General features: G+C 37.1%; 1 protein-coding gene and 1 pseudogene across 1 annotated transcript; one reads left to right on the top strand and one right to left on the bottom strand.

Moving 5' to 3' along the window:
- Positions 1-411: 411 nt before the first annotated feature.
- Positions 412-4,795, top strand: LOC107680708 (aquaporin-3-like). Its single transcript, XM_016476739.1, has 6 exons — positions 412-676; positions 2,904-3,030; positions 3,149-3,286; positions 3,377-3,501; positions 3,691-3,908; positions 4,050-4,795. The coding sequence occupies exons 1-6, from the start codon at positions 569-571 to the stop codon at positions 4,222-4,224; spliced, it is 891 nt and encodes a 296-aa protein (XP_016332225.1). The 5' UTR covers positions 412-568; the 3' UTR covers positions 4,225-4,795.
- A 5,809-nt stretch (positions 4,796-10,604) lies between these two features.
- LOC107680703 (uncharacterized) lies at positions 10,605-13,841 on the bottom strand (annotated as a pseudogene).
- Positions 13,842-17,377: the final 3,536 nt, after the last annotated feature.

The following is a 17,377-nucleotide window of genomic DNA, read 5'->3' as shown; positions in this document are numbered from 1 at the left end:
ATGAATCATATACAACTAAGCAAATGGCCCTGCCCATTCCTGGAGCCAGAGCCTTATGTTTCATGTCAACTCAAAATGAAACTTTTCTCCTACCACTGGCCCTTTAGAAATTAGCCTAATCTACCTCTAAAGTTTCACACTCAGGCCCATTTTTAAACTAAAAGGCTTAATAGTGGGTGATGATGTTTCAGCAGTTTTCAAAAATACAAAGATGTGAGAGAAAGGGAAGAGAAAAAAGGGAAGAACCTGTTCTATAATAGAGAGGACAGTAATGCAGTGTGAAGGGGTGTGTGTTCATACGTGAATAATACAGGGAGGAATCGAGGGAGTTAATGTGGTGTATAGGTGAGTGTTCATGTGTGTGTGTGTGTGTGCGTGTGCGCGTGCGTGTGCGCGTGTGTGTGTGTGTGAAGAAGTTTGTAAGGGGGCAGGCAGATGCATGAAGGGCTGGTCCTGATCTATCATGTCTATAAGACCAGAGCACTGGCCTTCACATGAGCATACATCTCTGAGGGACATACAGGTTGTTTCACACAGGCAAAGGAAGACATCCGGACCTGGCTAAAAGATGGGTTGGCAGAAGGCCATGCTGGATAAGCTTGCACACACTTTCCAGATCCGCAACAAGCTGCTGCGCCAGGGACTGGCTGAATGCTTGGGAACTCTCTTGCTAGTGGTGGGTATTTCTCCTCAATCATGAATTACTTATTGTCAGCATCAAAGCTGAGGTCAGTGCAACTTAATACAAATGCAGTTTGTCAAATAGTCTGAAACAGCATGTTTATGTCTCACATAATTTCTTCTCACTCAGATTGATGACAAAGATAGACTGTAATGTTTACTTTGGTTCATGCACTCAGAATTTCCACAAGCAAACAACAAGTGAATGGTGGATTATTGCAAATTAGTATTTATATCTGCATTATTGTGCACACATTGGTGTGGATTCTGGAATGCATATCTTATACCAGTGAATTTTAGTTTCCTGCAGTTGGTCCTCAGTCCAAGGAATACTTTAGAAAGTATCCAAAAATCTGTTAAAACTGACCATTTTAAAAGTCGCTCAAACCTGTATTATCAAACCTGGACTTTTTTAAATACAATGAAAGTCAGTAGTTTTGCATCCCACTGACATTGATTGTATGCACAAAACATTCAAAAACAATTGAAACGTACCTTTACAACCTATAAAGGAAGTTTCCTGCATGGACCTTTATTGACAAATGTTAATTATGCCCTGAGGAACTATGCTTAAAGGAAGTCATTTGCAAATAGATAAGAAAGAAAGGTGGATAGTATCTCAGTCCTGTTCATGAGAAATGCTCTTGACACACATGATAAACAGAAAAAATATGAGTATACATCCTCCTTAATTTAGTAGCGATTTTCTCTGTGACAAACAGCGCAGATAGGCATGTAATAATGCAACTTGAAGCAGAACAGAGGCGCGTGCCAAAGCTTTCGACGAGTAATACTTGTTTCATCACATCTATAATGATGCCACAATTCACACATGATAATTTGCTGAGGTTTAATAAATCACCTTAATGCATCGAGTCAATATTATTAGTGCGCATTTGCCACACCAACACCAAGTATTCATTCATCACTAAATCCATTTTATCTCATTCTAAACATGCAAAATCTGTTTTAAGCTTTGAAATTAATGCAGTCATTTAGACATTTAGATATGAATGTCAGTAGTGAAAAAATGACTAATAGAAAAGCATGCCTGGCAGACTCACAATTTACCACTAGTTTTCTACACAGTGATATCACTAAAAGGAAATGTTTCTCAAACACTGCACTTAACTGGATGTTTGATAAATGCGTCACATGCAGCAGACTACAGTAAAGAAACCACTGCCACTGCAGTCAGAGCTGTGACATGACAGTTACAATGTGGTATGAAATATGACCCTCATTAAAGAGGGAATTGACACCAAACTGCTGCTACAAAGTCTTCACAGGGCAATTATGCAATTTTACAAGCACTTTAGAAACAACAACACATTTCAAGAAGTACACTCATAGTTTGTTTTTAAGGTGTGTGGCACAGGTTATACCAGAGATAATACTTAAATATGGAGGTCATGCGATAACTGGATCACACAACGGGTGTTGTGTGTTCTGAGTGGCAAAAAGGTATTCGTGTGCGAGCTACTTTGAACATGCTCTTTGTCTGTGAAGGTGACTTTATCAGCGGATGTTCTTCCTAGAGTAGAAACAGGAACAATGGGTCTTTGGTCACAGAAAACCTAAATAAATTGAATAACCCAAGGTTTGCATTTAGCTGGCATTATTGAATTCGAAAGGATACTTAGGGCCATGTTTAGGTGATAAATTGGTTTTGTGAGATGCCTTTTTTAGAATTGTGTTGACGTTGTTGCTGAGATTTACTCTCATGAAAGCTCTTCAATGTATCCTGGCAATTACATGACTTTGGTAAAGTCGTTGCTTGATCCTGATAATTCGGTATAATGCCACAGGTATTTCAGTTCAACTCTGAGGTGACTTTTTCCATGAAAACTTCAGCCACAAGTCTGAACAGCAACTTGCAATTGCTGTTTGTCAGAATGGACTTGTAATGACCTGTCTGAGATGATCTATGTGAAAAAATGCAGCCCTTTGTAACTAGAGATTTGTAGTGTTTGAATAAAAGGGAATACTTAGTGTATTTTTAGCAGAGTTTGAAACGGCAACCTGCTATTTTCATGACCAGTTTAAAGTATATGTTGCGACTCACAATGATGTGAAAGGCCTACACTTAGTTGGTAAAATGAGTCAAAAAAGCATTTATTTTCACCTGGACTCTTCATTGTCCTGATATAAATGGTACACATAAAAATTGTGTTGTTTTCAAATAGTGATTAACACATGTTCTTATCTAACAACGTTTACAGATGTTTGGCTGTGGTGCGGTGGCCCAAATGGTACTAAGTGGAGAAAGCCATGGTCGCTTTCTCTCTGTAAACCTTGCTTTTGGGTTTGCTGCTACCCTTGGAATCTTGGTTTGTGGCCAGGTGTCAGGTTGGTAAACTCCTCTAAAATTGCATCCTAAGCTGTTGGACTGAGTTTTTATAAAAATCTTCTTTGTGGATGAACTTATGGGAAGAAAGAGCTTTTTTTTTCTTCTTCTTTTTTTTAGGCGGACATTTAAATCCAGCAGTTACATTTGCTCTCTGCCTCTTGGGAAGAGAAAAATGGAGAAAGTTCCCTGTGTACTTTCTGTTCCAAACAATTGGAGCCTTCTTGGGTGCCGCAATTATCTTTGCTGAATACCATGGTACATGTTATGTAATATTAATTATCTTTCTTGTTGAAAGTGTATATTATGTTTCTTCTTTTTCTTACACTTTTTTTTTTATTATTTTAGATGCAATGTATGATTATGCTGGAGAAAAAAATGAGTTGCTTGTAATTGGGGATAAAGCCACTGCTGGTATTTTTGCTACGTACCCAAACCCTCATCTCACCATCTTGAATGGATTTTTTGACCAGGTCAGTAACTGCAAGCTTGTAACTCTTTCAGTGCTATTTTTGAGTGAACGCACTTCATTGAAATATAATTTTTCCCTCGCAGTTTTTTCCCCATCACCATGTCCCCTTAGGAGCTCTGTAGTTTATAATAAATGTACTATATTTATTATATTTTATATTTACGTCTATAAAATATAACCATCTTCACAGGTGATAGGCACAGCATCTCTGATTGTCTGCATCCTGGCCATTGTGGACCCCTACAACAACCCAATCCCTCAAGGTCTTGAGGCCTTCACGGTGGGATTCAGCGTCCTTATCATTGGACTCTCCATGGGCTTCAATTCTGGTTATGCAGTCAACCCAGCTAGGGATTTCGGGCCTCGTCTTTTCACTGCCATGGCTGGTTGGGGTGGTGAAGTCTTCACGTAAGTACAGTTAATTCGCATAACATGAACTAATTAGGTACATCATGAACCAACTCGCAATGCTTTCGAGCTGATCTGCATTTGTCAGTGATGAAACAGATTTCAGTAAACACTTATGAATGTTTCTCTGGTTTGCAACAGTACCAGACAGTGTTGGTTTTTGGTGCCCATCTTTGCCCCCTTCCTGGGATCCATTATTGGTGTGCTTGTGTACCAGCTGATGGTGGGGTGGCATGTGGAGGGAGAAGTACGGGACAATAAGAATAAAGCTAAGGAAGAGTCTTTGAAACTTAATGATGTCACCAGCAAGGATTGATCTGCGTGATCTGCATCAGCCCTTCACCCCATAGGTCTGTCTCTGAGTCTCTGAGGTCAATAGATATGTCTTGTTCCACCCAAGGCTCCCTCTTCTCTTTCAGAGGGGATTCTGGTAGTCTTGCATACCATTAAATGGACTTAAAATAAAATGCTGAAAATGTCAAGATTACAAAGTTTTCCTAATTGTTCCAGCAGATATTTCATATATATTTTCTTTAGCATGTTCCTTTTTTTCTTCACACATCCTCCAGATTCCTCCTTTAAGGGAAAAAGGTGTTTCTTCAGCAACACGAATTATATTAATTCACTGTTTTTAAAGTTAGTAAAAATGTAGTGTAGCACCTATCAATATTTCCAGTATTTCACACTTTTGTACTACTATTATCCAAATATGTTGCCATTCCTGTTGAGAAGGTGAGCAATTCAACCAAAAAATTGCTTCAATACTTCATTTTTTTTTTTTGTAAATATTTTGTATTGTCATCTTCATTTAAAAAAAGTTTTTTTTCTATTACATAGCAGGACGTTACTTATTTCAAGAAACATCTTACGGTCAATAGCGTAGTAATCTTTCAATTGTATAGCATTACAGTCTTTAGACTATGTTCATTTCATCTTTCATGTATCTGTTAATGTCATAACCATTTTAATTTTGTGATTGAATGTTTTGAAGCAATGGATTATTATCCTAATAAAGTTTTTTTTTTTTAAGTCTCACAATGTGATGTGATGTTTTGTCATTTTTATGTTGTTTAGCTGAAACCACCCTTGCTGCTTCTTTGCTAAGGATGTGCACATTCATGCTCTCCTCCAGGGTTGTCATCCATTTGTAGTGGAATTTAACATTATGCCAAAGCCATTCATTATCAAAAAAAGCACAAGATGAATGAAACAAGTCTAATTAAGGGCTTACAAAACAATAGGTGTGGACTATTGGAGGCTTAAACTTAAGTATGAGGGAGAAAGAACATTTACAGTCTCCCTCAGGTTCACATTCAATCATATTAAGGCTATTGGGAAAAACACATGGGTGTGTTAAAACATAATACATTACACCATCTAGAGAAACCAACCTTTAAAAGGGAATTAATACAATTACTTCAACCAAGCCACAACACGCCAGGTTAAAGTTCTCTGAACTCAATTATAATATTTGTTATCCCTGATATATTTCCCAGAACCCTACGAAAACAAATTGTTGCTAACAACATAGTGTTGTTGACAGAGCAATAACTCAGATGTTACATTTCTAAAACCAATTACAAAACAAAGGAAGACCTACCTTAACACTGCCATTCAAAAGTTTGTGGTCACCAAGTTTTTTTCAATGTTTTCCAATGAAGTCTCTTATGCTTACCAAAGCAGTATTATATCAGAAAATATGGTAGCTAAAAATATAATTACAATTTACATTTACATACTGTTTTACATTTACACTTAGCAGACGTTTTTATCCAAAGAGACTTACAAATGAGGAAAATAGAAGCAATTTTCCTTTTAAATATATTTTAAAATGTAATTTATTTCCATGATGGCAAAGCTGAATTTTACTCCAGCCTTCAGTGTCACGTGATCCTTCGGAAACCTTCTAACATGCTGATTTCGTGCTCAAGAAACATTTCTTCTTATTCTCGGTGTTGAAAACAGTTGTGCTGCTTCACATTTTTAGATTAACCTTGATGTATTTTTCAGGATATGAATAGAACTTTAGAACGGATAGCATTTATTTGAAATAGATTTTTGTAACAAAGTAAAAGTCTTTACTGTCCCTTTTGATTAATTTTATGTATTCTTGATTAATAAAACTGTAAATGAAAACTTTTGAACAGTATGTAAGCCTAAACTGTATTAATCATCCTCCATATGCTTGGTTCCTGGGCTATACGTGATTAATATATCAACATGCTAAATTCTTTGCTTCAAGAGCAGCTTGTCTCTTCCTGCAACTTATGCAAGTCAGATATATAAGGAAATCTCAGCTGGCTCATATTGCACACCTTCACAAAGCCCTCTCTTTTTAATAAATATGACTCTCTTGGCCATTGCGTCCTTTTTCTTCTTGCAGTACATTATCGCGGACCGCTTCTCTGTGCCTGAGGCACTTTCAGTACTAGTTCTCATTTTCTTCGAAGAGGAGCACTTCCACACGACAGCTCTTGTCCTAATTCCCACTCAGTGTGGGAAACAGGTAGAACAAGTACCATGACAAAACACCGTGCCCTTGTTGAGACTCCATGAAGCTTATCTTGTGCAACGATATCCAGCGCTGGCTTAGAGCCCACACACCTGCATGGAGGTCTCCGAGCATGTGTTTCATTTTTAACTTGCGTTTAGATAACGCATGCCAGATTGTGAAATCTGCAGTTATTTTGGGGTTTTTTTCTCGATCTGTTTGGATTGTTTTATGAACATTTTGCTTAATAACAGAGTATTGTGCTTGGGTGTGGAGTTCTTACGTAAACAGGAATATACTGAGTAGCTAATTACAGCATGTGTCCTCGTCCGATCAGTTTCCTGTGTACAAAACACAAATGACACAAATTTTCCTCAATGGCTTGCATGGAAAATTCAATGAGAAGGAATTTCACAGTGTTGGTTTCTAGTTTGGAAAAAAAAAAATCTGAACAGGAAACTTCTCCTTTGTGTAGCACATAAGCACTGTTTTAGTAACCTAAGAAGTCAGACAGCATAACATTCAGCTAAGAATGTGGGTGGTTTTAATAAAACGCCCTATGGGATGACGCCTCTTTTTCTTGTGAAACCTGTAATGTACCTGAAAATCCTCTTGAAAGACTTGACTGGCGTAGCTATAAACATTGGCCTCAGCACCACATGTGAAGTCCAAAAGAACATTGTCTTGTCATCTTTAAGCTAAGCAATATGTGCAGTCTGTAGATTTATAACTGATTTTATTATTTATTTTATGTCACCCAAACTGTGTTGTTTTAAAGTGTATACTCAATATTGTCAAACAAACACGATCTCTATGGGCAAAATGTGCAAGTCATGATTTAGTCGCACTCTTTGAGGTACATAAGTACTTGTAAAGCACATTCCCAAGTTTACTATGCTGTTTCCTGTTTTGATCCACCAAACAGTGCCTGAAGGCATGCTTTTTAAAGGGTCACTGGATCTTTTGCTGGGAGCTAAGACATCACAGCACCCAGATACCTTTAAGATGCTGCCAACCCATATGTTGCCCACATGTGGAAAAACAAGCTGAGAGGAATCCATACTGATAACACCTTTTCAGATATTTTCCAAAGGAATTGCGTTCAGACCGAAAAACCTGTACCTGATTTAAAATTTTTACATTTCAGTAGCTGATTAACACATGAATACCTTGCTTGAAAAAGGTAATTATAGCATACTGTAGCAAATCATGATCGAAAGTATGTGAATTGTACCACATTCCATGCAGGATACCTGAAGGATATAAGCTTTGTTTATGTAGGCATTTGAGTGTGCACATCCCCTGAGTACCTTACAAAAAACAGCAGAATTCTCTTTTTTTCCCAGGACATTACTCAAGTCCTAAATAACTTGTCAACATGCCATTAATGTTTTGGTTTTTTTTTTTACCTCTGATAACATTGCAGTTAATTCAACAAACCAAGTTTTAAGGTTAACAGTGAAATGACGAAACAAAGAAATGCTTAAAATGTTTGGATCTATTTTAATCATGACAGGGTTTGTCTTGTGTATCTGTAACAAACAAACACCTTTTCAAGGTTTAAATGACCTGCAAGACATCTGTTGTCTGCATATGGTAGCCTTATATTGGTTCTTCAGATTTTGTGACCTCAACTTGGCGGAATCAATTGCACAATGGCACTTTTTTCATTTATGACATTTAGTCACCTATTCTTATTTCAGTTTCTGACAAAAAAAAAAAAGTTTGTGATCTTTAATCAGGAAACCACAAATCACAATTTTCCTTCAGGGACATGTTTTAAGATGTACTTCTGCAATCTGTACAAACGAACAGAGCATCATTTAGATGTTCTGCGCAGAGTGTTTCACCTACTTGAGTTTCGTTCTGGGACTCGTCTCATTTAGCAGATGTTTTGTAAGGTAATATCATCTCATTTATCCGATCATCCTTCATTTTTTCAGCTTCTTGGTGCATTTTTTTGAAGCAAGATACGTGCAGTTGCTGCACCATGACCATTATGACTAATTTCCATAACTGTATGCTTGTGGGAGAACAGAAAAGGTTGTGGTCAGAGATACAAATACACAGCCAATGGAAAGAGGGCGACAGTAACAGATAGGAACTCAATCATGCTCTTTCGGGTGGGGACATCCTCTGTTATCTAGATAGATATCCTATGGGAGAGCTTCTGCTTATATACAATTACAAGCAATTTCTATGGTCCTGTCTCATGTAATGTTAATGATACCTATACTGCATGTGGGAGAGCAGAGAGAGAGCTTGCGCTCCATGTTAGATTGTACTTTTTTTATTGTTTATGGATACTGTTATATTAGGGACAATTGTGACAGGGACTAAAAACCAGCTGTTGCCTATTGGCTTATTTGCATAGAACACTAAATACATCTAAAAAATGATAACAGAGCAATGCAGATAAGATATACATTCAATGGTATGAAATGCTGTCAATTTTAAGTTAGCTTATCTCTGGAATGTATCTGCGTATGCCATTATGCCACAATGACCTCAAGGGCATCCAAAGATGTCTATATATTTGTTGTAACAAATAATGACAATGATAATGATAATAAAACAAAAGCGAACACAGAAAAACAAATTGATGTAACGCGTTTGGCTGTTCAGTACACACCTGCTCAATATAACTTTCAAAAAGCTGTCACACCCTATCTCTTGCACAGGCATGTCTTCCACTTCTTGTTGGTTATCTTATAGTCGCATCTTGTAGAGTTTTGACTTATAAAAAAAATAACATTACAAAAATTTGTTCTGATTGTAAATGTTGCCAATTTGCTTATCTGTGTAGCAAAAACCTTGCAACTAAAACCACAGTACCAGACCACTGCATAACAGTGGAATGCAAATGTGAGATTCTTCTGGAGTATTGTATGGAAAAGTGATACTTTTATCTGTATCACTCCTCGTATCTCTGTCAGGTATCTGTTATTGTGCTACAATGGCCTTAGATCCTTCAATTCCTGGGCGTGTACTGAGAGACTGTGCAGTGGAACTCACTGATGTCTTCACAGACATTTTCAACATCTCGCTAAGCCAGGCTGTTGTCCCCACATGCTTCAAAGCACCAAGGGTCTGAGAGTAACGCAATTTCAATTCTCTGTGTGTATGTGCTGTACATGTGGAAGAATTGACAATAAAGCAGACTTGACTTGACTTGACTTGACTTCAAAAGGCATTTATTTGTACATATGGTAAATAATTTATATATGCTTCAAATTCAAAATTGTATATACTGTATAGAATGTTTAATCAAATATTTCTAGTTTAGTTTGTCATTATGAACTTATGTGTGTGTGTTTGTGAAGAAGTGAGAAACTGCAATACCATATTGTGTCTCTGGCTTTGATGTCAATGCTTGCATGTCAACCTCACATTTTCTCCTCTCTCCCACTCAAAATATGCCTGCTTTACACCCTAACAACACACTTGCACAGACATGTTTTTCATCTCTTCCTCTGCTGAAGAGCATTACAAAGCAGTATGTCAAAAGAAACAGGTAAAGTTAGCTTGATGATTATAAATCTGGCAAAAGAGTTAAGGAGGTGCCCCTCCACCCCTTTGCAAGTTGCAGCAAAGCGTGTATGTCAACAGTACTTTATTGGAAACATTAAATATTACTATATCACATGTGATATTTAATAATGTTATTTTTTATAGAAATGGTTTTCATATATTTTAAACTAGTTCCTAATCACACTAACAAGACAACTGTCTGCAGGATATAAAAACAATTGCAGATGTATAGGTTTATGCAATTCAAGAATAATCTACTGTTAAACACAACACTTGTTTTAAAAGCTTTCAGGCTTTCTTCAATCCTAAATCAGTTTTAGAGGCATATTTTGAATGTATTATTGTTTTCCATTAAAGAACATAGCTAATTCTCTATTTTACATGCACATACACAGAATGCAGCTTACATAAGCATTCATTGTTAATTATATAGTATATCTTTTGTTAAGTTTGATCTGTATTTGACCTGACGTTACCTTATGTCTTTTTGGCAAGGTACAGAATATTGTCTTTGATCAGAACCCAACCTCAGTTTTTCAAAATTCAATAGAGGGATGGCATTCTGTAAACCTAACAGATGTCTGTGATTTTTTAAAGATGTTAGATATGTTAGGGATAATGTACAGTCAGACAGTCATTATAGCAAAATAACTGAATAAACACATATGAAATATTGATTTGATTTTAAATGATTTTAAGCAAGAAGACAGAGACTTCCGAGTCCTGATCAATATACTGGTGCTAAAGTTGTGATAATGACTGTGAGACTGTATCTTTATTTTCTTGCAATAACTTTATCCCACAGCTGCATATCAAATAAATAAATACATGGAAATTGGCAATAATCATGGAATTGGCAGTGATTCCCTGGATTCCCTTCCCTATTTTGAAAAATTATTGCTCAATCACAATTAATTAGCCACCAATGCTGGTCTGTCAGTTTGATTTGGAACAATACGCAGGTTGCTCAAAGCCACTTCTTCTATAAGACACCACTTAGTCAGTTAGATATGTTTCAAACAGTGGGGTGACTGTTCCATCTTTCCATTCAACAAGGATCTCGCCTCGCTGGATGGAGGGAGATTGAGCAGTTTTCATAGGGTGTCGGGTTAGAGGGGCTCTCTCACTAGGCACCGGGGACCCTGGCAGACTGGCCTCTCCTGTCGGAGTGTAGGATTTCAGCACCACCACAGTCTTCTTCCTCCTGTGCATGAAGACAGAAAATAGATCAGTGACTCTTAAAGGGGGAAACCATGTTGCTGAGTCATTCCTTGTTATGAAATCTCAATGAGCATATGCATAGATCAGTTTCATTTCAAAGAAAAATAAATTCCGTCTGTATTTACATACATACAATTAAAGTCTTGCATTGAGAAGGCCTTGAAAGTTTATTTACCAAAAATGAGAAATATCTTACCTGTTCTGGTAGATGTTAAGAGTGAGGATCACAAGCCCAAGTAACAGGGCCAAGCTGCTTAGAAGCAACATTGTCATTTTCCAGCCTGTTCCTGTTATTAAACACAATAGAATATCACAAACTAATATTCTTATTTTGTGTATTACAATTTTTTTTTAACTTATTTTCTGTCATTATTCATTATTGAACTTATCACTGTTTCTTTGGCTAATCACCAAAGATATGGCACCGTGTTTAGGTTTCCTCTCCTCTGTTGCCCTCATGTGGACATAAGTCAGATTAACTATTTAAGGATCAGTGCGTTTTAAACATTTGCTTGTTTATACCATATTTCCTGACTGATTTAACAGATAAAACAAAATTTATTTTTTCAGAAACGGATGAGCTCTTTCCACATTTACCATAGTCTGTTGTAAACACATTAACAGAAGGTCCATCAGGCTCCATGCTACTTTGAGGTTCAGCCGATGCATCTGATGTCTGTGTTGCTTCAGTGGACTTTAATATGGAGGTCTGGTCATTATTCCCAGCTTATGTAAAAAATAAAATAAAATAAAGAGATTATAAAGATACAATCATGCAATATATCATATAAATTATTAGAAGCAGAATAGACATAGTACACAGGGTTCCCACCCTTTTTGACCAATACATTTTGAAGTCCTGCATAAGTATTTTAAAATTTTACAGAGATTGCTGGGAAGGATATGCATTTTGTATGTCAGGTACCAAAATAATAAATAATTCATTTATAATTAATAAAACTAATGATTAATAATAACTTATTTGTGTCAGCTTGAGGCTTCCTGAGTCTTCAAACCCCCCCCCAAAAAAATGTTATGCTTCCATGACTGTTTTGATATTTCCAAGTTTTACAGTACTGTGGGAACCCTGGTACAAATGAATATGACCAGATGAGCAAGTAAAAAAAAAACATACACACACACATGACAGAAGATGATATGGTCTGGTATAACAGAAATGATAGCAGACACTCAGCAGTCTTGAGTTTTAACTGAAGAAGTAGATGAGACGTCATTAATCAGAATGATGGGATGGCAGAATACATGAAACACAGACCCATCATTAATGAAGAACTTCTAATCTACTTCTCTTACAATGCCAATATCGAATTTGTGTGAGGATTCGGGGTCCAGTCGAAAGTGTCTGCTGAGAATCTTGTAACACATTCTGGCCGTGATGTGTGCTGTCTGTCTCCTCGCATACCGTTTGATTTGCCAGCGTCCTCCACTTGCTGCCTTTCCCACGATCTTTGGAAAGGAAGACCTTGGAGGAATCGTGACGTATACTCAGGTGCAGACCCTTGCCGTGTAACGTCAGGAGACCCTTTTTAGAGCAGCTCCAGGTCTGGCCCTCACGATCTTCCTCCTCAGAGCTGCAAGTTTGCAGCCAAACACTCTCATGCTCCTGGATCTGAGGTGCAGTTAAACACCCTCCTGTCTGTGGGTTGCTGAGGGAGCGTGTCTCAGGATTCCTGTGCCACTCTTGCAGAGCCGAATCTGCTCTGCACTCTTGCAGGGTTAACCTGCTGCTGACCTGACCTTCATTTACCTGTACACACTTTCTCAGCTCTTCATTCCTGATCAGGAATCCTGTAACTTCTACAAGGAAAATGAGAGATTACTTAATACTAGGCAAAACACATTATAGGTACACACACACACACACATCATACATCAAAATCCTCACATACAGTACATCTGCTGCAAACAGCACTATACAAATAACTTCACAGATAGAAGCTTAAAACACAACAACCTTGATCAAGTTAGAAGACCATATCCTTACATTTAAACACTGTAGCAATAACATTATTAAATATTTATGAATTTAAAAAATACATTCGTGGAGCTATACTTTGTTTTAAACTGCGACCTGTATTGTAGAAACATCATAACTCATAATCTTATCCTATCTGTTTAGTAACCATCATAACTTTACTTACGAAACAGAACTTTTTAAAACCTTAAATTAAGAATTCCTGTAATACAGCCAGGTTAGCGACTAGCCTGTGTACTGACCAATAGTAAGCTAATTCATGACATTGTTTATCGACAAATACAATTAGTTCTAGGAGTTTAAACATGCAAAAAAAGATATTTGTTGTTATTTAATATATTAGCTACTGATATTACATGTTATTTACCTTGAAAAACAAGTGTTGTGAGAACAAAAGTGCAGTATCTTCTCCAAATGACATCCATCACTGCGAGTATTGTGGCGCAATAACAACACTAAATCTAAAATGGTTGACTTACAGATTACAGTTATGATCTGTTCTGATAAAGATAGCGAATGAAGTATTATTTCTTCCCCTAAAGCAAGGCACAGAGTGAAGAGCGACAATGTTGATCCAACCGATAGTGGACACTGTAGCACAACCAGATTTTCACTTGAGAGAAGACTGTAGCTTTATGGCGCATGAAGCGCAAAAGTGTTCAAAGAGTGAGTGCAGAATACTAATTAACAAGAGACTATGAAAGACAGTTAAGTGTTCTGCTATGTTTGGGAAAAGGCATTACATTTTAAGTTAGCTAAGGAAAACAAAACAACAACCAACTATTGTGCACATCACATATATTAATGTAAAAGACGTTTATTTTCAGCATAAACATTAATGGGAAAGAAATCTGAACTGTAATCTACAGATGTACAACGAGGAAGATCATTTTATGTGGTTCAACTATTTGAATGGCATTCCATTCAAGCCGAGATGACAGAGCTTCTGTTCTCGTTGCTATGTTGTTTCTAAGTTGGCGTTTACTGAGTCAGGCCATATGAATGGGAGCGCGAACGAAAAGACTTACAGCATGTTTCCACATATTTGTGTTTCTATGGTGCCGAACGTGTAAAATAATGCTACAAAATGCTACTTTTCTAGACTACCAACTGTGCGTTAAACAGTATGGATAGTCACTGTAAAATGCCACTTTTGAAAGGAAAATAAAAGTAGGCCTATATGCTCAACCTGGAGGTGATTTGTCTTTGTACCACTATTATTTTGTTACTGAATACATTTATTAGTAGAGCATTTTTACACTGGCACTGATAACTGAAAAGTCACTTCTGCACAGATAGATCTCAGTATAAGTCCAAGACAACTGCCATACAGTTTCAGTCAAAAGATATGATGTATGAAAATATCACATCAAAGTGAGGACATTTCTCTAGAACTGAACTTTAAATCATACTGTAAGAATTGTGCGACAAGTAGACCTACTACTAATCAGTAATGCTATTTACAGTATCCTGTACATATCCTGCAAATGATTTGTTTTCTTTCTTTCTTTCTTTCTTTTTTTACAGAATCTGAACTGTTTATCTGACTTTATACTATTTCAGATGTTAAGGCCTTTGTTCTTTACATGGTCAACAAAAGATGGCCTGGACTCCATCCTGCCCTCTGCCTCCCTCCCTCTGATGCCCATCTCTTTACATAATGGGGCCTATGCTTACTAATACGTTCACAAGCCTATATACATCTTTGAACTCTCTGACAGGCCTCTTGTGCACAAAGTCATTCATTTTCCATTGCTGTCTACAAATGCACACATATACATTGTGGTAAACAGTTTACAATGTGGTTATTGTGTGAGGTTGACAATACTGTATATTGTTAAATGTTAACCTTTCCTTTTCGCTTTTTTCATTAATTGTTTTTTGTTGCATGCTTGTTTTACTGTTTTTATGGCTTTTTAATAATTAGTTTTTATTCAAGGAAATTTCTGAATTTATATTTGTATTTTGCTTTTCAGAGAGAGGACTAAATAAAACTGTGCTCAGGTCTTTCAGAAGGAGGAAACTTTGTACCTCCCACAGAATGCTAACAATTAGGTCTTTCACAACTAGATATCAAAAGAGATTTTGATATCTGTATAATGTAGGAGGGTTACAGGCAGCTTCTTGTTTGCCATTGTGCTGCAAAAAGTAAAATGAGGTTGTTGAACCTAAAAAAAATTGTTTTTATCTCATGATTAACTGGTAAATAAATAATATGTGATTTTGTTTAGGCTATTTGAAAGCCTGCATCTGCATTAAGTCCTACTTGGCATCAGGTCTTTGTGATTACCATAGACCTAGTTTTGCCATTTCACAAGGATTTTGACAGCAAATTCTATGCACTTATCCTAAATCATCCCCATATCATATTATCACATTATCTCATCCAAATCACAATTGAAATTAGTATATAAATTAAACCTCTTGAGTTTTAATTTTACAGCCATGAGTTCATGTTTGCAAGAAGGGATCCATTGTATTTCAAAAACAACCACTACATCGACTGAACCCATTTGGTGGCAAGTCAAATGTAATGACATGGTTTAACCACTAAATCGCTGTAGATTTTGTAATTAATCCCTAGTTGCTGAGAAGACGATGACCAGTTTCCTCGCCATCAGAAGGCCATAACTGTGCCCTTCACATCAGAATGAGGGGTACCCAGTGCTCTCTAGCTCATCCAAAAAAACCTCCTTGGTAGCTCTTTGCTTGAATCCAAGGAAGATTTATTTCCTTCCACAGCACAAAGGAATTGTACATGTAAACATCCAGCATATTGAAAAACAGTGCCATGGGCCAGCAAGGTGTCTTGTCTAAAGATAGGAGCTTTGGCTTATTCCTACACACAATTCCAACCATGGTCAATTTTCTCTGAAGAAGCCTTGTGCCAAGGGCATTCCATTTGAAGAAAGTGTTACAAGTTATTGTGTGTCTCTGGAGACAAGCTGTCATTTGGAGTATAGTGTGTCCTTATTTTTTTCAGGCTGTGCCCTAGCAATTTTGTCTGTGAAGACCTACATATTTCAGGCACAGCTTGTACTGGCATCACAGGCTGCCCAGACTTTAATATTTGACAGGGTTACTTTGCATGAATTGTTTGAAGGGGCAACAACCTCTGAACTGGATCAGGATTGTATATTAATGGGTCCTTTCACCCATTTTTTTCAAATGTCACAATTTTTTTGTATTCTTGCCTGGCAGGTCTCCTTGACATCAAATCGGATGATTTTGAAAACAGCACAGTGGCATGACGACCCCATGTCAGTCCAGTCTTCAATCCATGCATCCTTCAACAAACTCTTGTCTACCTAATAAATTTGTCATGTCAACTAAAATTATTTGAATTGTATTGAAAAATTATATATATACTGTATATACAGTGCCTTCATTTTTTTCACGTTTTGTTTTGTTGCTGCCTTATGTTAAACTGCTTTTAAATTTTATTTTATAACTTTTTTCCACATCAATCTACACTCCATACACCAGAATGACAAAGCAAAAACAGAATTGTCACAACTTTGTACATTTATTAAAAATAAAAAACTGAAATAAGTGATTAAATATTTAGCTGAAGCACCTTTAGTCTCAAGTCTTTTTGGGTATGATGTGGCAGGCTTTGCACATCAGCATTTGGCAATTATCTGCCATTCTTCTCCTCACCTCTTCACCTCTCAAGCTCTGTCAGGTTGGATGGGGGCCGACAGACATTTTCAGATTTCTCCGAAAATGTTTGATTGTGTTCAAGCCCAGGCTGTGGCTGGGCCACTCAAGGACATTTATAGAGTTGTCTACAAGCCACTCTTGCTGTGTGCTTACCCAGCAAGCAATAGCCGTCATTTCAACGTCTCGGTTAAGTATAGACCCGATATAGTCCGGCTATGTGTAACCCACATCTAGCCCAAATAACCTTGAATTTGGTTTCATGTCGTTTTTTGGCAAAATAACTTGTGAGATGTATGATATTCCATCATGTAAGCAAAGTATCAGCGTTTACAAGGTGTTTGCTTTCATTTCTTTGACATGTTCAATACGTAGCCTGTGCGTCGCCACGATTTAGCTTGTAGTCAGAGTGGCTATCTGTAGCCCACTTATAGTCAAACCTGATGCACTGTAGCTTTTGGCCAGACAGCGCATGAGATGGCTGATATCCCATCATGTTCGCAGTGTCAATAATATCTACAAAGATATAAGTGTCATTTCATGACATGGTCTATATGTAGCCACGATTTA

The sequence above is a fragment of the Sinocyclocheilus anshuiensis genome, unplaced genomic scaffold, assembly GCF_001515605.1.
Source record: "Sinocyclocheilus anshuiensis isolate Anshui unplaced genomic scaffold, SAMN03320099.WGS_v1.1 scaffold697, whole genome shotgun sequence".
NCBI lineage: Eukaryota > Metazoa > Chordata > Actinopteri > Cypriniformes > Cyprinidae > Sinocyclocheilus > Sinocyclocheilus anshuiensis.
Note: the sequence above shows the minus strand (reverse complement) of the source record. Positions and strands in the feature narration are given on the sequence as shown.